General features: G+C 42.9%; 1 protein-coding gene and 1 long non-coding RNA gene across 3 annotated transcripts in view; one reads left to right on the top strand and one right to left on the bottom strand.

The window, feature by feature from the left end:
* Nucleotides 1–19,803, bottom strand: part of CADPS (calcium dependent secretion activator) — a 494,336-nt gene that overhangs the window by 174,940 nt on the left and 299,593 nt on the right. For both annotated transcript variants that reach the window (XM_077128802.1, XM_077128801.1), the window contains exons 7-8: nucleotides 15,052–15,163; nucleotides 7,363–7,502 (exon numbers count right to left, since the gene is read on the bottom strand). In XM_077128802.1, the coding sequence (XP_076984917.1) occupies nucleotides 7,363–7,502; nucleotides 15,052–15,163 (252 nt within the window). The remainder of the gene's footprint in view (nucleotides 1–7,362; nucleotides 7,503–15,051; nucleotides 15,164–19,803) is intronic.
* The window catches only part of LOC143656976 (uncharacterized), a 48,471-nt gene that overhangs the window by 8,572 nt on the left and 20,096 nt on the right, over nucleotides 1–19,803 (top strand). The gene's annotated exons all lie outside the window — the stretch shown is intronic.

Genomic DNA, 19,803 nt, shown 5'->3' with positions numbered 1-19,803 from the left:
AAAATAATGCTTGGCACAATACTTATCATTAACTATTATCAGTATACAACTGCTACTACATGTACAAGTATTACAGTTGAGGAAACTGAGGTTAAGTAACTGTCCCAGGGTGCCACAGCTGGTGAATGACATAGCCAAATTTAAACTCAGAAGAGTCTGATTCCAGAGCATCCTCTTATGAGCTCTCGTTCCTCTCATCCTAGATGACAAACTTTTTTCTTTATTGAAATGAGAATATGAATTGCTATTCCAATTGCACAGAGGATTTCTGGTTAAGAGTCTCCAAATGGGAAAGCTGAGAGGGATCACAGAAAAATTAACAACCCTCCTTTGGAAAGTATCGGTTGGTTTGCACGCAGGAGGGGCTTTCCCTCTGAGGTTTTCCTCAGAATTCATTGCTAATTTGGCACATACCAGAAGGTGTCAAAACTGAGAAAAACTAAGGGCTGCAATGCACTGTTTCTGTCTAGTCGGCTCAGGCTCTGCCTCTTCCTAGGTTGAAACATGCTCATTAAACAGAATGCAAAGTACCTGAAGCAGATGGAAGTTCTGTTACTGCAGACATACAGGTGGCTTCCCTCCCTCTAGCTCCTCACACTACAGACAGATCCATCTATGTGGGTATTAGTGGCTCTCAACTCTCGCTTCAGGCTGGCTTGACACATGGAAATCTGGATTTACCAATAGATAAATCAGCACTCATGTGTACTGAGCAGTAGTTTAGCCTAGTGCTTACAATCTCAGATATGGTTTAGGAATCCTGGTCCTGCCATCAGCTGTCTACTGGCTTAGCTGCCCTGTGCCTCGATTTCCTCCATTGTAAAATGGGGATAATATAGTTTCTACTCCATAGGGTTGTGGTGAGGGCTAATTGAGATGATGCATGTCAAGTGTTAAGCATAGCAACTGGCACATAGTAAGTGCTCAATAAATGTTAGCATTATTATTAGTGTTAGTATTAGCCGTAGAAATAGTAGCCCTAGTGGAAAGAGCATGCAACTACCAGCATTAAAATAGCTAATTGTTGGATTCTTTAGTGAATTTATACTTAGTTTTGGGTATATGCATGTTAGGAAAATAAACTGAGATACACATTTCTGGTTTTGGAGCTCCAGGGAGTATTTTGCATCAGAATTCGAATGTATCCTCACTTGTAGTATTTCCCCACAAACCATAACAGTGCGGTCACTGGCATCTCTGTCATCTGCTCAGGGTATGTTCATTACGTCAGAGTCCAGAGTGAACTATAAGTTACTACAAAGATAAGAGGATAATGTGCTTGGGTTGAACTCCAGTCCCAGGAATTCCAAACAAATGCTGAGCCATGCTTCCATGGACACCTCGCTTCAGCATCCCTCTGCTCTAGGACTACTTGGCAGGACAGCACCCATGGCAATGCTGCAACTTCTTTTTTCTTCTTAAAAAAAAAAACTGACCAGTCTTCTTTCGTATGAGTTTGTGTATTTAGTAAACTTGGCTGTGTTTATTCAGTATCTACCGTGCTTAGCACCTGGCTTGCCCGTAGTGGGTGCTCAGTGTCATTCATGGGTAAATATACTTATTGTGTCTCCTCCCAGGATACCTGGCAATGAATCTTCAGTGCAGGGAGAAGAGTACTTGCCACCCCCTCCAGGTCATTTGCCAGAATCCCTTGCCCCTGGGCACCTTACAGAGGGGTAAGGAGAGAGACACAGAGGCCAGGAACAGGCACAGGTTTCATCATCTCAAGGGGCTGCTGGGACAGAAGTCACTGAAGAGCCTAGAAAACAAGGAGCTGGTGCTGCTCTGGTCTAGGCAGAGAGTGAGTCCCAGCAGTGCCACTTATGCTCTCCCGAGTCCCCATGCCACCATACCGCCTTGCGCATCACAAGTGGTCAGGAGGCAGGGCATTCGATTAGCCAGAAACTCTTTACAAGAATTTCTTATAAGAAGAGCAGTCACAAGAAGATAAGAACTCTGAGTCCTACTGGGATGCCTCCCTCCTTTCCTTGGGGAGTGAAGAAGAGAGAGGCACAGAGACCCCAGGTCCCTTAGCGTCTTTGCAGCAGTTCAGAATGCTGGGAGATACACAGGCTGGTAAAAAGCGCAAAGAATGGCTGAAAGCAAATAACTAGTACTATTAACACTTTTGTAGCTCTTACCATGTATCAGGCTCTGTTCTAAATGCTTTATGTTTATTAGCTCATCTAATTCTCAGCATCCCTATGAGGCAAGGACTATTGCTATCCCCATTTTATACTGAGCAGATTGAGGAACAACATGTTAAACAACGTGTCCACTATTAGTATATGGTAGTGCCAAAGATTCCAGTCTAGACAGTTTGACAGAATTGGCATTTATAGATAATAATATGATAAAGAGGAAAAATAGAGTCATAAAATATCCAATCCAAGAGAGGGGAAAGAGGAAAAAAAGCAACAAAGAACAGACAAATAAAAAATTAGCAAGATAAAAATTTGAACTTAACTGTACAATAATTACATTAAATGTAATGGACTAAATATCCCACTCAGTTAAAAGGTGGTGAGTTTTAGATCATATTAAAAGACAAGTCCTAACTATATGCTGCCAACAAGAAACACACTTGAACTATAAAAACACAAATAGGCTTTTAAAAAAAGAACAGAAACGCGTATACCATGCTAACATCAATCAAAAGAAAACTGGAGAGGCGAAGTTACTATCAAAGCAGATTTCAGAGCAAAGAATATTGGCAGGGATAAAGAAGATCATTTCATAATGATAAAGGAGTCAGTTCATCAAGAGAAGATAAAAATCCTAAATGTTTGCGCATTAATTAGAGAGCTTCAAAATACACGAAGCAAAAATCCATGGAACTGCAAGGAGAAATAAACAAATCCACAGTTAGAGTCATAGATTTCAATCTCTCTCAATAGTTGAGAAAAAATTAGTCAAGATATAGAAGATTTGAACAATACCATCAACCAACTTGATCTAATTGACATTTATAGATAATAAGACAACAAGAGAGATAAAATGGAATCCTAAAATATATTCAATTAGCTGGTCCAGGAAGTCTGGTTTGATTACTGTGCTGAGTGGTGTCTTTGAGACTTATGAGAAGGGGAGAGGGGTGTGATGGCTTTGAAGAATGAGAGGTCTAGAGAAGCGGCACAGCTAAGAATTCCACAGGTAAGAGGATTTTAAGAACCATAGCAAGGTTTATAAATTGTATCCTCTTTCAGGTTTATTAAAACATGAAAGGAAAGTTAGAATTACTATTAATTACTCCTCATTAGTGGTCTCTAGTTCTCTGAATGTATCTAAATAGAGCCTTACAGAATTCTGTTTTATTCTGGTTTCAGGGCTTCCTCCATTAAGGTTGAACTGAAATGAATAACACGATTCTAGCCCCAGCTCTGACAGGGGCAAGGTTTCATCTCTCTAAGCCTCAGTTTCCATATATGAAAAGTAGGGATTCATTCCAATATTCATTCGCACTAATAATTTATTAGACTTTTATTATGTTTCAGGCACTGTACTAGTTACTGTGTACAAAGGAGACAAATGTCTCTGCTATCTGAAACTCATAATTCAGTGGGGAGCACAGATCACAAGCCAATAAACACAGAGATATATAACATGTAACAGTGCTCTGTCTGATTGAAAATAAGTAAGACACTCTGATAAGTTGACATTTGAGCAGGGACTTGCAGAAATCAGGGTGAGTCACGTCGACATCTGGGTGTGAGGAGTGGGGTGTCATCCCTGGCAGAGGGAACAGCAGGGACAAGAGACTTGAGCTGGGAGTATACTTTGCGTCTTGAAGAAAAGCAAGGAGGTCAGTGAGATGAGAGCAGCGTTGCCAAGGTCAAAACGATAGTGGGGCCCTTATCTCATGAGGCCTTGTAGCCAGGCTAAGGACACTTTTTTATTTTTAATGAGAATCACTGGAGGGTTTTTCACACTGGAGTGGCAGAATCTGATTTGTGTTTTGAAAACGTTAGTTTGGCTTCTGTGCAGGAGACAGTTTACAGGGAGGCAAGGACAGAAGCAGGGGGACTGCTTTCGAGGCAGGTGCACCAAAGTCCAGGGGATATGACACGGTGGCGTGTATTCGGATGATGATATGGAGGTGGTGATGTGGGGGGTCAACTCTAGATTGTTCTTGAAGGTGGAGTGAAAAAAATTTGATGACGGGTGACATGAAGAACGAGGGAGAAGGAGACACGTCAAGGTTGACTCCAAGATTCTTGGCCTGAGCAGCTGGGTGAAGGGAGGGGCCCTTAAGTCAGATGAGGGGACAACAATATACCCAATCCTTGTAGCCAGGCGAAGTGAGACAATGCATGTGAGTGTACTTCCTGGGCTTGAGAACACCGTATGGATGTAAAAGAAGGCTGTCTAGGAGTGGCTGTACTGTACGGCCTGAAATTGAATTTCAGTATTATGTGTTGCCTTCACATCTGAAATGGGGAGGGCCTTAAATGGCCTACCTACAAGTTCTCTCCCCTTTATGACCCTATGACTAAGTCCCCTAAACAAGCAACCCTCATTATCAAACAGACCAAATGCAGTGCCTGCTTCTCCCTGCCTAGTGGGTTTCAGTCCCTTGCCAGCCCGTGGAATTATTCACACAAGTCAGTCACATCCTCCTGTGGGAACCAGAGGGCACCCCAACCCCTGATCCGACAAAGCCTGCCTCCCCCAGCCACTGACTGCTCACTCTGCTCCCAGTGCAATCCCCGTGTGGCCCTGTGCGGCAACCCCCTCCCAGGGCTGTGAGTTTTGGGGACCTGTGAACTGCTGCTGACTCACACATTCAGTGCCAGGTGTTGTGTGCTCATCCCCTGCTGTATTCATAGAGGGGGCATCCCTCCCTTCCAACGGGGTGCAAAGTTGCTAATTCCAAAATATGACCAGATATTCATTTTTAAGGTAAAAAAGCAGTGCTAATTTTCTCCTGACATTTTTCTAGTCAATAAAAAGAGTTATTCTAAGTGGCCCAGTGGTTTCTCCAAGGAACCACAGTCCGCCAACAAGGAGTAATTCACAGTAATTCTGATTTTCCTTTAATGTCTTAAAAAAACTAAGTGGATACATTTTACAATTCTAGTTGTGCATCTTAAAATCTTATTCCCTTTTCCCTTTTCTCCACTGTTACTTTGCTGTATTTCTGCTCTTGTTACCCCATACAGTGGGGGGTCAGTAAAGCTATTTTATGTTTATATGGGGAAAAAAGTAGTCCATAAACATTTTTACCTTCCCTGAATCATCCCTTATGCAACTAAGGTTTTGCCGCACCCGCCACCCCAGATTTGTGTCTGAGGGTGTTTTTAAGGCCTCCGTTGTTTGTTGTATTTTCTGGCAGAGATCCGAAAGAACTACGGAACCTGTGAAGTGTAAGCATCCCATTTCTTTTTGTCATGAGTGGGGTCAAGGTAGCTTGAAACATGTTAATGACCTTACAAATGAATTGACAGAAAAATTACTGAATTCAACTCACTTAGCTCAGTTTCCACTAGAGTAAATGAAGAGGATGTGGGAATGGGAATTCATCCAGTGGGGAAAATAAACCTATGTCAAGTGGTTGCTGTGGGGATTGAATGAGAGAATGTTTGTAAAACTCCTACTGTAGGGCTTCCGGGGGACTGGAAAGTGGGTCAAGCTATTGATTCTTTTAAGGAAATTTTTAAAAAGAGGGAGTTTGAAGGACAAATATATTCATTAATATTCTTACTCTTTCTCTCCTCTTCTCTGGTCTGCCCTCCTCTCCTCTTCTCTCTCCCTTTTCCTCCTTCCATCCCACTCACTCATGCTCTAGATCCTGTAGCAAATGTTTGCTGAGTATTTATTTGTGAGGCAGTCTTTTGCTTAAAAAGCAAGATCTTCTTTTGAGTGCCAAACGAGCCAAGTAGAATTCTCAACCCTGTTGTCTTGAAGCTAGGATTTTACCATTGAAAGGAAGTGACATTAAAGAGAAATTACGCTGAATATTTTGGGAATATATATACCCTGTGTGGTATGATAAAAAGGAAGAAGAGCTGACCTCAGAAATAGAAGTTCCCCAAGTCAGTGGCAAAGTTCAGGTTCACTAATGGGCGTCAGCTTGTGGACGACCTTTGCTTTGTCTTGAGCCCCCGTGCCTTGGTCTCCTCTGCTGCCCTGACCAGGAGCCTCCCTCCCTCTGCAGCTGGGCTTCCTTTGCTCCCTAGAATTCCAAGGTGCAGAGGCTAGGGCCGTGGTCTGCTCATCCACTGGGCTGTCCCCTTCCTGTCCTGGTCACTCCTTCTTGGCCTCCTTCATAAGGCGAAAGCTGTTTAAAGCTGTGCTTATCTATAACTAGGCCATGATACTTGGCTTCTGAATGCCATAAACCTCTGGGATATACAACCAGTCCTCAGTTCTGACAGCAATTTTACCACTTCAAGCTTTCTCATAAGCACATATACCCAAAGAGAATTAACCAGCACTTTCTACTAACCAAAGGGGATAAGAGCATGATAGCCAGTTGGCAAATGGCACCTGCAGATTACTTGAAAACAACCCATTCCCTTCTTTTGGTGAAAGAGTCTCTTATTCAATGTTACATGGGCCATTACTCTCTAAGTGAAACTGTTTTGGAGATAGAAGGGTCCAAGTGATTTAAGGCTAGGACATCATTGCTTAACCTATACCCATTTGTCTATGCTTTATGTACCAATCATTGGTTTGATCTGTAAAATAAAACTATATTATACTTTCCTTTTTGCCCAACTTGAAATTACTTAATTAGTCATTCCTCTCAAACCTTAAGAAAATAAAGATGATCATAAATTTATTATTTTTGATCAATTAATTAAAAAGCCCTACTAAATGCTACAACTGGTTCAATCTGAATTGACTGTTTGAAGGTGGCAACTGATCAAACTTCATGGGTGTGGCTGTTGACGAAGGCGCAAGTAAGTAATTTGTAAAGTTTGAAAGATTTGGATGCCTCCAAGAAAGTACACGAAGCCTAAAAACCCCCAAACCACAAACACCTAGTATGCTTCTAGGAGAGTTTTAAATCACACCTGCAATCTTATTAGAGAAAGAGAAGAAGGAAATTATTCTACCATGACAGCAAAAATGTAAATACTGTTATTATAAGAACCTAAGGAAACTTATAGTAAATATCAAGGTCAAATATTTTAATTGAATCCTTTATATTTCTTCATATGTAGTTCTCTAAAGCCAGTTTTCCCCCCTGTTGTTGTCATTTATTTATTTACATGGGCAGGCATCAGGAATCGAACCCGGGTCTCCGGTATGGCAGGCGAGAAGTCTGCCTGCTGAGCCATCGTGGCCTGCCCTGTTGTTATTGTTTTCATTCTAAGAAATGAGAGGATGAGTGTCACCACTTGGAGAAGAGATGCTTACCCAGAATGCTTCATGTTTTGAGGCTTATCCATTCGCACAGCAAGTTTGATTTTTAGATCTTGATCAGGGCAGTTTTTGGAGACTGTCATTTTGTGCCACTCTGACTGTTTGGGGCTGTTGGGGGTGGGATGGAGAATAACCTGTAAGGGAAAAAAGATAACCATTTTAGCCAGAAAATAGAAGCATTTTTTATGGGCATGATGTCATAGATGTGAAAACTTTGATGTTGAGAAGTTGATTGACTTGTGAGGTCCCACAGTCAGCAGGAAAGCAGTTAAATGAAGTGAAGTCCTGGCCGTTGGACTTGCGTCCAAGTTGGACTTGCATCCAAGGTTCCATCTACCAACCTTAGGTGGCTTCTACCACCCAGCCCTGCCTAAGGACAGACATGGCATCCTCTTGCTCTCTTTTCACTCTTCCTGGCTAATTCTATCAAAGTACAGATTGTGATTTCTGTGATTCTGCTTTTACTTTTCTAAAGTTCAGTGCAATCTCTCACTGCTATTAGAGCAACCCAGAAGAGAGAATGCTTTCCATATGGTAATCTCATAATCTTCATATAAGAAGATGTATGTATGAAAGGAAGACATACCCTTACACATTAGATAGCAATTCCAGTCTACTTTTTTCCCATTCTTTTGGGTTTCTTTCATTATTCTGAGAGGTGGAATTCCTAAAGGCTGCAGGGGAAAATGGAAGGGACTTATTTGATAGATGAAAATTGTGAGACTTAGAGAGGGTTGCACATTTCAGCTTGACTTGAAATTTTATTGCACCACACCCAACTTTGGCCTGGCACAGATGGAGGCATGTACAGCTTGGAGGATAGCTCTTAGAAAACACTTTTCACCATAGTGGTTCAGAAATGGCACTTTATTTGGGGTTCTCTGCCCCAGTTCTAATCCTCTCAGATGCTGTGAGTCAAGCAAGAGGCATAACTCAGAAAATCGTGTTTACATGTTGCAACGAGGGAGTCCTCAGAACCACATGGGATCTGGGGAACATGCACTTGGGGAGGAGTGAAATATTTGGAAAATCCCCTAAACTAAGGGAACGTGAACTAAATATAGGCACAACAAAAGCTGGGCTTGCTAAGATTTAGCTTCTGTGATGGCAGTGTGCCCTGGTTTGTCGCACATTGTTTTGGTTCTGTTTTCAAAGCATCTATTTTCTCCAGGTTCAGGGAAGGGGGGTCCTTTCCTGGGCTTCCTTCACCTTTTGAGGGAGATGGGAGGGACTCAGGGGCTCAGAGTCTCAGCTGAAGACACTGGCCTTCCAGAGTCTATGTTGGCTTTACTGCAATTGTAGATGCTTGGCCCATGCTTGGAGGGTCGAAGCATCTAGTTTTCTGTGTGCCTGCCTACAAGAGAAGAGCTCCAGCAGGACCAGGAGACCATGGCACAAACAAAACAAAACATCACTCCACCTTGACATGCCTCATTTGGGCTGATTTCCTCCCCCTTCTGATTCTAGGCCTGCTCTTGTTTTTCCATCAACTTCCCTCTTTTTAATGAAAGAAAACTGATATATTCTTGTTAAACACAAATGTTGAGTCTATCCAATGTCTTATGACGTGATTGAAATACTGGAAAGCCTGATTTTCCAGATCAGAGGGTGCCAAAGTATTTTGATCATGCCCTACTTCAGTAAAATATTTTGAAGTGAGTATTCTGATGTTTGCATGGTAACATTTTACATTAGATAAAAGTTTATTTTGTACTAATACATTAAATGTATATTAAACAAAGAAGTTTTAAAAGGATGGCCAAAAGATGAAAAAACTGTTATTTTTAAATGGCTTTGAATTATTATTAGGTAACATTTTAAGGTACCACACATATCTAGGGCAAGGCTCATTGTTAATGACAGTGGATATAAATCCATAGTGCAAGTAGTCTTTTAAATGATTTCAAAATGTTTTGACTGATGTCTTATCCTATCTGGTTACCCTGACATTTGTTTTTATCTCATGATATGGAAAACAAGACTCTGCTAGCAAGAGAAATGTCAACTCCTCCAGTTTCTTGTTTGTCAGGCTTGCATTACTAATATTATCTTCAAATCACAGGTCTTTTAAAAGAATCTTTTTAGGCCATGTGTCCATTCTGTGAGGGCTAATTTAGCTACACGTACAAATTCACTTAACTGGTGCCAGTGAACTGTGAATATATTGTAGGTGGCTGAGAGTAAATGAGTAAGTTGGCAGACCTCTCTCTTCCCTCAAGACACCACCTGGTCTGTACATGCCACCAGGTGTCAGGTCCCACATCCTGGGGCCTCAGCCTTTTGGAAGAAGGAAAGGAGAGAACTGCAGATCCCTGCCAAGCTGACCCTCTCTCCTGAGCTCCTTTGGTCTGAGGGATGCAGGGAGGCGTGATGGCTGGGAAGTAAGGAAGGGGGACGGGCTGGCAAAAGAAACCCCAGCCAGGGCCAAAGGAGCAACAGAAAAGGCCCTTGGCTGCCTTCTGCTCCTGCCCATTTGGCAAAATCAAGGCATCCAGAGCTCGTTAACAGTCCTTCCACCATATGGATTCTGGGCGAGTTTCCCATTGGCAATATGGTGTCCATTCGCCGATGCAAATGGCCGCATCTCGTTACTGGTCGCTCCACAAAGACTTCTTTCCCCACGTGGCCCTTCCCTGGGAGGCCTCCTCTGCCGGCTGGATGGGGAGATGAGATCACCGCACAACGCCTTCCTCTTCTTCTCCACCCCTCCTGCTCCCGGACTGGCCCGTGACTCTTTTGTATGTGTCAGCCCTGTTGAATTATTAGGGTCCTTCTGGGTGCACATGAGTTGCCAGCAGACCAGACACCTCATCTGGGCATTCCAGGCTGCTAATCAGGCACTCCGTCATCTTGGCTGAGGCTCATGTGTGCTGTGCTTTGATGTGGGTTGCTGATGGGGGAACCACAACCCACTCCAGCAGCACACTGCACTCCAGCCAGCCTCAGCTCTCTCAGTTACCTGGGCATACAGGTGCTTCCTCTGGGGATGGCTCCTCAAAACCTTTGCTTGGCTGATCCCCTCCAAGACTCAGACTATTATATCTCCTCCTACCCCCTTGTGTGCCCCCAGGTAGCACATCCCTGCTCCAAGACTGGGTATGTGCCCACCAGGTGTGGTCTCCTCTACTGTGCTATAATTTCTAGGTTGAGATCTGTGCCCCTTAAGCTTTGTGAGGGTAAGGATTTTTTTGCCTCTGTTTCTTTCTGCTGCCTCAGTACGTAGTACAAATAACCAGACACAGCAGGTCCTCAATCAGATTCGTTGTATGGAAGTTTGATAATGGTGCAGGGTTGACAAAGGCGTGGGGAAACAGGCACTCTCTTATGCTGTTCATGAAGTATAAACTGGTAGACATTCTTTGGAGGACAATATGATGGCATCTGTCAAAATTAGAATTTCATTTGGCAGTCTATTTTCTTGAAATCTATCCTGTAAGTATACACACGTGTATACATTGAAGATATTCACACAAGCATTTTTTTATACAGCCAAGTAGCACAAATGATCTAAAAAATGATCAATAGAGGACTCATTAAATAAATAAGATACAGCTACATCATGGAATACTACCCAGCTTTGAGGTCACTATGGGCTGTGGAATAATTTCCAAATATACTGATATTTCAAGCAAAGTGCAGAACAGTATTTCCAATTGTGTTTTCTTATTTTTAAAGGGTTTTTTTTTTTGCACTCATCCTGGTATATTTTATACCTGGACATGCATAGAATTTTGGGGGAAGGATGCACATGATAAATCGAAAACAAGGATTTTCTTTGAAGAGGGATGGTCAGGTGAGGTGGGAAGGATCATTAGTTTTCACTATACATCCACTTGTGTGGTTTTAATTTTTTTCATAATGTGTATTTAATTGCATTAAATCAAAATTCATTTCATTAATTATAATTTTTAAATTGAATTGACTTTTCAATTAAAAAGCGGAATAAAAATGAAACTTCCTTATTAAAATGAAACAAACTAAAAGTGGTGGATTGCATGAATGTACATCCCAGCTATGAATGTGGCTGTGTCCTGCTGAACTTGTGAAGAATCTGAGTTCAGAAACACTCTCCCAAGGGGTTCAGGAATCGCCCAGCTTTAAAAGGATAGCACTGCTTGGCCACGCAGCTGCCTCCTGGGGAAGGGCTGCAGGCAGAGGGCCCCCAGCCAGTGTGAGGGCAGGCAGGCCAGCTTCACTGCACTGGTGGAAAGTTTCTGTGGCACAAAGGAGGATTACGCTAGTATGGGGGCAATCTGTCATGGCACTGGAGGAGATGAGGGGCCTTTGTTACAACAGCAGAGCTGTGTCTATGTTTTTGCTTAAGGACGATGTGGTGTAGTGAAAATAGCCCTGGAGATGAGTTGACATTCTTCCTGGCAATTTACCGAACCGCTCTGGGTCTTAGTTTGCTCATCTGTGCAAGAGGGGAAATGACTGTCCCTGCCCCATTAAGGTCGTGGTGGTGAATAAGTGAAGGGATGCAGTACAGTTCTTAAGACAGTGGTAAATGCACGTTGCACGGGCCCCCAACTATTTGGGTGGTTTTTGAAGTTAGTTTCCTGCCCGTCATGGGAATCAGTCTCTCATTTATAAAATAAAATGATTTCAATAGCCCAGTGGTTTCAACTTTTCTGAGTGGGAACAGCTTTGCATAGCTGATGAATGCTGTGTTCTAGAGAAACCAGACAAGCGCACATGGGCACATGCATGCAACTCTGCAAGCAATTCCAAGGGTCCTGTGAAATCTATCCATGGGCTCAAGATAAACATTTCTGGGCAGATTGGTTATATTTGTCCCTTCCAACACTCATACCTGGGTCCCTAAGACCCTGGTGATTCCTGACTGCCTTCATGGACAGTTTTTCTTTTTTTGCATGGGCAGGCACTGGGAATCAAACCTGGGTCTCCGGGATGTCAGGTGAGAACTCTGCCACTGAGCCACTGTCGCACCACCTGAGATTTTATTTATTTTTTAATTTAAAGAAAAATGAAAGGCAGCCCACTTCCCTCACTCTGTGCGGGTCTCTTTCCCTGGGCACAGAAACACATGCCTGCCATTTCTCAAAGAAAACAGCTAAACTTCTTTTCTTTTATCCTCCCCTCTATCAGAGGGCACTGATTTTGTTGTCACGTCTATTTCCTTTTTGTTTTACTTTCATATGTGATTTATGCCCTAGTAATATTCTGGGTCAGTTCTATAGAGGAAAGGCTGTTTGGGGAAGTGAAAATAAAAGAAGAGAAAGCAAGCATGGGAAATGTGCTCCTGCTGGCATTGACGGGCATGTGCGCCTGTGAGCTTCTCTGTGGGTAAACTCTCTTCATTCTATGATGACCTAGCAGAGGCTCAGACAGGTTCAATGACTTGGTCAGTCACAGCTGTCAGGAGGGATTGTGTATTAACCGGTATGAAATGGGATTCACTGAAAGTCTATGTGCTGGGCAGTGGGTATAGAGCAGTGAATAAAATGACTTAGTTTGCCATCTCCATGGGACTTTTATAGTCTATTTGTTATTTGGCGACAGAAGCCAAAATAAGAAATTCTCTCTTTCTCACTGGGCGCAAGTTCAGTGGAGTTCATGGACAGGGGGCTGAGTTGGTGCATGAAGGAGGATGGGCAGTCACAAAAACCAAGGAGGTGGCTTTTATGCAGAGGAGAAGGTTGACTTTTGAAGAAATGGGGCCAGGGAGACTGTTCCAGGCAGAGAGGAACCCCCCTGAGGTGGAAAAGAACTTGGTTTATACAGGAACTGGAAGCTGTCCGAGGATGCGGGATGTGGTGGGGCAGCAGCAGTGTGGCTGTAGGCGAGCCAGGAGGCGGGGGAGGTGGCAGACCACACAGCCCCTGACGGGCCAGGTTAGCGAGTTCAGGTTTTATTTTAAGACCTATATGGGATCATGGAAGTATTTTTTTAAAAAGTTCATCTGTGGTAAAATAAACGTAACAGAGAATTTTCCATTTTACCCATTTTAAGTGTGCAATTCAGTGATATTAATTACACTCACAATATGATGCTACCATCACTGCCATCCATTACCGAAACTTTCCCATTACCCCAAACATCGCATAACTATTTAGCAATAACTCTCCCATCCCCTCCCTCTCCTACCCCCAGGTATTCTTCAACCCACTTTTCTGTTGAATGAATTTGCTTATTCTGGGTATTTCATATAAGTGGAATAAAATAATATTGTCCTTATTCCATTTAGCATGTTTTCAAGATTCAACCATGCCATCACTTGTATCAGAACTTTATTCCTTTTTCCAGCTAAATAATATTCCATTTTATGAACATACCACATTTTGGTTATCCATGCATCTGTTGATGGACACCTCTCAGCTACTGTGAATCTGCTACTATGAATGTTGGTGTACAATATCTCTGAGTCCCTGCTTCCCACTCTTTGGGGTATACAGCTAGAAGTGGGCTTGCAGGGGCATATGGTAATTCTATATTTAATTTTTTTGAGGAACTGCCAAACTATTTTTCACAGTGGCTACACCATTTTGCATTCCCACTGGCAGGAAATGAGTGTTCCTCTTTCTCCACATCCTCACCAACATTTGTTATTTACTGCTTTTTAAATAATAGCCATCATGAGGGGTGTGAAGTGGTATCTCATTGTGGTTTTGATTTGCATTTCATGGGAGCATTTTAAGCAAGTGACAAATCTACTTTATGCTATGAAAATACTCCTGGCTGCTTGGTAGAGTCAATGGCTGAGATGCAAGAAGGAGGAACGTCTCTTTTATCTTAGTGGTTCTCAAAGTGTGCAGTGCCATCCCTCAGGGGTGTTCCCCCAAACTGGGGGATATTTTTTGTTGACAGAATAATTGGTTCTGGGTTCTGTTGTCATTTAATGTGTTGTTGGGGGTGGGTCAGGGATGCTAAACCTTCTGCACATGTGAGATAATCCTCCCGAAAAGGAGCCATCCTGGATCCCACCTGACTTGAACATTCCCACTCTATATTAATGGAGGTGATAACACTTGCTTATGATTAACAGAGTCTAGATCCTGCCTCTGTTTTTATACACAAACCCATGGTATTTTTGCCCCTTTTCCTGGTGAATCAAGGAAATTTTACCAAGTGTTGTCTAGCATTTCAGAAAATCACTTTACTGACACTGGGATACTGTGTCCCCAGCACAGAGAGTCTCCATCATGAATTCTCACAGCTACCATATTCACAGTGATTTCCCATAGGGGAGCAAACAAGCAAACACCGCTCCTTTGAGCTTCTGGTGCACTTGTACCTGGTTATTTACATATCGATATTATTATTTTATTATAAATTACTTTGCTTGCATCTGTGCTTTATAATATGGAAATTTGATTTAAAACTTGTTAGGTGGGGACGTTCGGTGAATTACCTAAGAGTTGCACTCCAAGATCACAAAGGGGCACTCCTAGTCTTTGCTAAAAAGGGTGTTTGGGGCTGATGGTGTTGGGGAGCCCTGCTCTAACTTCTGCAGTGTTCACTATTATTGACTCAGATTTACAGAGAACCTGAGGTTTGCAGAAGTCCTTGCAAAGAGGGACTTGCCCAAAGTCACACAGCCAACAGGTAGAGGACCTGGGATTTCAACTTTCAGCATCTCGTGACTAACACACTAGGGACCCAGCCGGGGTCACCTACTCTGCCGAGCTCTGTTGGATCCCCCCTGCGGTGGGGAGTGCTTACCCGTCCAAGCTCCTTGTCCTCCAAGGCCAGGACGCCTGTGCTCTCTGTGAACAGCTTCACCTTCACTGCGGGCAGCGCATGGGTTGTAGAGAAATCTCCCTGGGTGCCCCAGCTGTGGACAAAATCAGAGAGGTCAGTGTGGGGGACTCTGCACAGATAATGCTAAATTCAGCTGCCCTCTTTCGTGGGTTGGGCAAATGCAGGGTTAACCCGAGAGGCACTGTTGGCTGGCACATCCCCCTCCCCTCCCTGCAAAGCTGCCGGAGTGACAAAAAGTGTTAACTTGCTAGGCAAATGCAAGACAGATGCTCAGAAATTTGCCATGGGTCTTCACAGAGCAGTGTACGGAATCACTGGAATTAGCATGTGATCAAGTCGGTGAGAACTTTCTCCATGTATCTGCTACACTTATAAACTATTTCAGGGCAACCACTAATTTTTCTTGCAGCTTTTGAATCCAGAGCTTTTGCAAACAGCTGTTCCAGAATTTGAAATGGGTTTCATTTGGTGGGAACCAACATCTGCCTTGAGAATGAAACATTCAGCAGGAATGGTGGAGGCGTGAGAGCCCTGTTTCTGGAGGCAACCAAACATAGGCTGAATAACGGAATGAATGGAGCCTGCGTGGAGCTCAGCCCTGTCAAGGACGGCTTGGGAAATGGAAAGAGGAAGGTATGGGAAATGCTGTTCCCGGCTCACAGGTCTGTAGGTATCTGAGTGTTAGGTACACCTGTCGTTCAGGCAGAGTTTCCAGGCTTGGCTGACAGGAGCCCATGACAGACCCCTCAGATGTGGCCTCTTCTTATTCCGTCATCATTATTCTTACTGAGCCATCTCCACCCATTCTGTACCTGCAATCTGAGGGTTCTTCTGGAAGCGTAGCTTGAATTAGCATTGAGCCCCTCTGCTAACCCCTCCCATGGCAGCTGTCCCATTGCACTCAGACGTGACCCGGCCCCCTAGGTGTGGTCTCCCGCTCATCTGCTCTGGTCTACAGGCCTTCTCCTGATTCTGCCACATCAGGGCTGTTGCCTGCGTGGGCCCCTCCGTCCACACCGCGGCCCCCTCCCCTGCACCTGCTGCCTCCTCAGCTCTCTGCTTCGATGTCACGTGCCTAGAGTAGACATCCCTAAATCTGCTTCCACATTAAACTCTCTTAAACACACTAATTTATTTAACATGCTGATTTAACATATTGATTTATTTGTGTGATTGTTTAATAGCCGAATCCCATAATATTCTGTAAGCACCACAAGAGCAGGGACTGTGTGCATTTTGTTTATGTTGCACCCCCAGTGTTTGGTACATAGAAGACACCTTATAAATATTTGTTGAATAAACAAATGATGCCAAATATAAGTTCTTTTACAGAATTAGAAAATACAATGCAATTTTGTTTATAGATTTTTTTCATTTAGACTTGTATAATGACCACTTGCCATTCTGTGAAATATACATTAAAATTTGATTTTAAGGATTGGAATATTATATGAACGCATTATAATTTAACCATTTATTCTACTGCTAATATTGGGTTTGCATTTATTTTTCCTTCCTCTCTGATTACTTCCTTGGATTAGAGACCTAGATGGGAGATCATTTTTTCATTACTCAATCAACAAACATCGTGGAGCTCTTAACTTTAGAAACTGTGCTCACTGATGAATATTTTAAAGTCCTGGGATACCTAGTCCCAAAATGCTTTCCAAAAAGGTAATGCTAGTCCTCCCACTACCAGGGAAGGAGTGTGCCAATCCCAGGGGTTCCTGACCTGCTTTGAATGTTACTATTTACTGTTTCTTTTGGTCTATTTCGTCACTTCCCAAGGCATTTCTTTTACTAACAGACCTGAACATTTTACCCTGTGTTTGTTGGCTGCTTGTATTTCTTCTTTCTTTTTTTTTGATTAGGGAAACCTAGTCTCTTCTAGTCTCACTTTTGCATTCAATTAAATAAACTACATTAACTTAACAAAAAGACACAGGGCTTCTAGAAGTTGCTGGCAGGAGCACACCAGGACAATAGAAAGGAGGTGGAACCCACCTCCATGAGGATCTAAGTGCCTGAAAATCATGGAGGAAACCTAACAGTCAGGATGGAGTAGGGGAGAGGGCATGAAGGAGGACTGGAGACAGAGCAGGAAGGAACAAGTTGCAAGCACAACAGCAAAAGTTAGATGTGCAGATAGAAATTCCTAACTATAGTTATCCGTAGCTGCAGCAAGCTCCTAAAATAAGGGAATCTCTATCCTAACAGAGGCAACGTGGCAAGGCATAGGGTTTTGAACCAGACACTCTTAGGTTCAAATCCTGGTTTAGTCACTTTCTGTGAGTGACACTTTGGACAAGTTAATGAACATCCCTGTGCCTCAGTTTCCTTGGCCATAAACTCCTCTCACAGAGTGGTTGTCGTGTAAATGGCTGCAGGCTTGGAAGTGGATGAGAACACAACAAATTTTAGCTACCTTCCCTTCCCAACATAAAAAGGTGTATTCTAGCAATAATGATAATCATTTTGATTTTGTGTCACTCATTCAGTGCGTGTTTATGAAGCATCTAGCAAATGTCCAGTCTGAGCTAGGCAATGGGGATATAATAGCAAGTTAGACGGATATCACCCTTCCTATTAAACAAGGTAGTCAGTAAAACAGTTACTATTGTCCCCATTTCACAGAGAAGAAAAATAAGAAGGAACTTGAGGTCTTGCCCATTTTATCTCAGAGAATCCAGTTCCAGAGTTGGGACTAGAATTCAAATCTCTTAATTCCCAGATTACAGTGCTTGCTCCTATTAGTGTCATGGCTATCAGTAATAAGCATCATTAGTGATTAGCAACACTAGCAAAAAAATATTAATTCATTATTTATGATTAATTATGCTATTAGTACCTTTGGGCATTTATCATGCTTGGCCATGGGGATGGGGAAGATTTCTACTGGAAGCCAAAAGAGTTCTGGAATGACAAGCTTTATTAATAAGCCATAGATAGAAGCCCTGAGCCCATCAACCTGGGGGTGCCTCCCCTGGTACCCCCGTGAAACCTTGTCCTTGGGACTAGCTCTTGGAGATTTCCTAGGCTGCTCAGTGAGCACTAACCCAGTCTGAACTCCTTTTGCTACCCAAGGATGGTCAGTTCATAAAACATTTAACGTAATTCAGACTGTGGAGCAGTGCAAGGCTTACTTAGTCCAGGGGGAGGAAGTAGGCCAACCTAGCCGGACAGACCTCAGACCGCTGGAGGCTTCCCTGATGACTCCCATCCATTTGGACGCTGAGTTGCTTTTCCTTTCCACTTGGCCTGCAGCTGTGTTTTTGGCTTCCTACCGCAACTCCCGGCTCACCGCAAGTCATTAGGTTTCTCCTGAATCCCAAATTTATATGTCAGATTTTAAATTGGGCACCTGGACCAGTGAAGCAGGCACAAAGTGAGAGTCTCCAGTCTAATCGGGCTGGCTGTATAACTGGGGCAAAATGAAAACGTGGGGCTCCTTGTTCGAAAAGCAGGAAAATGTGCCTTTAAAGGTAATAAACTATGTGCTTTCCTTTTTTTTTTGTTGTTTTTGTTTTTGAGTATCTCTTCTACTTAAACACTTTCCATTGTTCCATAGAACTTCTCTTTCAAAACAGAAGTCCACAGATAAAATGATTAAGAATGTAAAGAGAGCAACAGCAGCGCATTAAACAAAACGTGGTATCCTTCCAGGCGCGAGGACCCATAGGATGGCCAGCTCTCTCCGAGTCTAGTGCCACGCGGCTTGGTTAGCAGGTTTGGGTACCGCGGCTACTGACATGAAATATTTGCTTTTATCTTCAGTAGTCCCATTCTGCAAAAACAACTTCTACCTTCTTTTTGTCAGTACTTTGTATTCCTAGGAGCACTAAGGGGTTAAATTTTCAACATCCTTCTCTTTTCCTCTCCCCTTTGGAAAAAAAGACATGAAAATATCCGTTCTTTGTTTTTTTCTTTTTCCAGCCATGGAGAGACCTGCCTATAATGACAGCTAACATGTATTCGGAGATTACCATGTGACATGTGCAAATTCCTATCTTAAAAATATTATATGGTCATATACACATTTTATCTTTTTAAAACCCTCTTGGCCACCCTGTCTAATGCCTACAATTATCACCCCATAGCTACAGATGAGGAAACTGCGGCTCAGAGACTCTAGGTAATGTGCCCAGGGTTACACATGGAGTAAATGACAGTTTGATTCTACAAATAAAGCTCACCGCTAACCATGCGTCCATATTGCCTCCCTCATACATTCCATCTGCTCACTCTCCTTCCTGTGTGCCCTTATTCACTTAACATGAGTTACTTTTTTGTGGGGGTGCCTGGTCTGGGAATCGGACCCGGGTTTCCTGCATGGAAGGCAGGCATTCTAACCACTGGACCACCTGTGTACCCCAACATCAGTTACTTTTGAATCTCAAAGAGAAAGCTCTGGTTCAAAACTCTTGGGCTCTGGGTCACTCTGACTTCTAAGTTTAGATTTATTCTACATGGTCAATATACTTCACAGAGGAATGAAGATTCCACACAGACAAATCAGCCATTGGAAAGGGCACCGAAAACCTTGATTTTTTGGTGGGACCATACATTGATAAATGAACCTATTTCTCATTATTGCATTTTTCTCTGTCTATTACTTATTTCCTTGCTGTAAAATTGACTGATGAATACCTCTTAAGTTTTTCAAAACTGAAATGAAATTGAACCTTGATTTGAAAAGATCAGAGACTGATAATA

This window comes from Tamandua tetradactyla, chromosome 15, assembly GCF_023851605.1.
Source record: "Tamandua tetradactyla isolate mTamTet1 chromosome 15, mTamTet1.pri, whole genome shotgun sequence".
Classification (NCBI taxonomy): domain Eukaryota; kingdom Metazoa; phylum Chordata; class Mammalia; order Pilosa; family Myrmecophagidae; genus Tamandua; species Tamandua tetradactyla.
The sequence above is the reverse complement of the archived record's forward strand: the minus strand, read 5'-3'. Positions and strand labels throughout refer to the sequence as shown.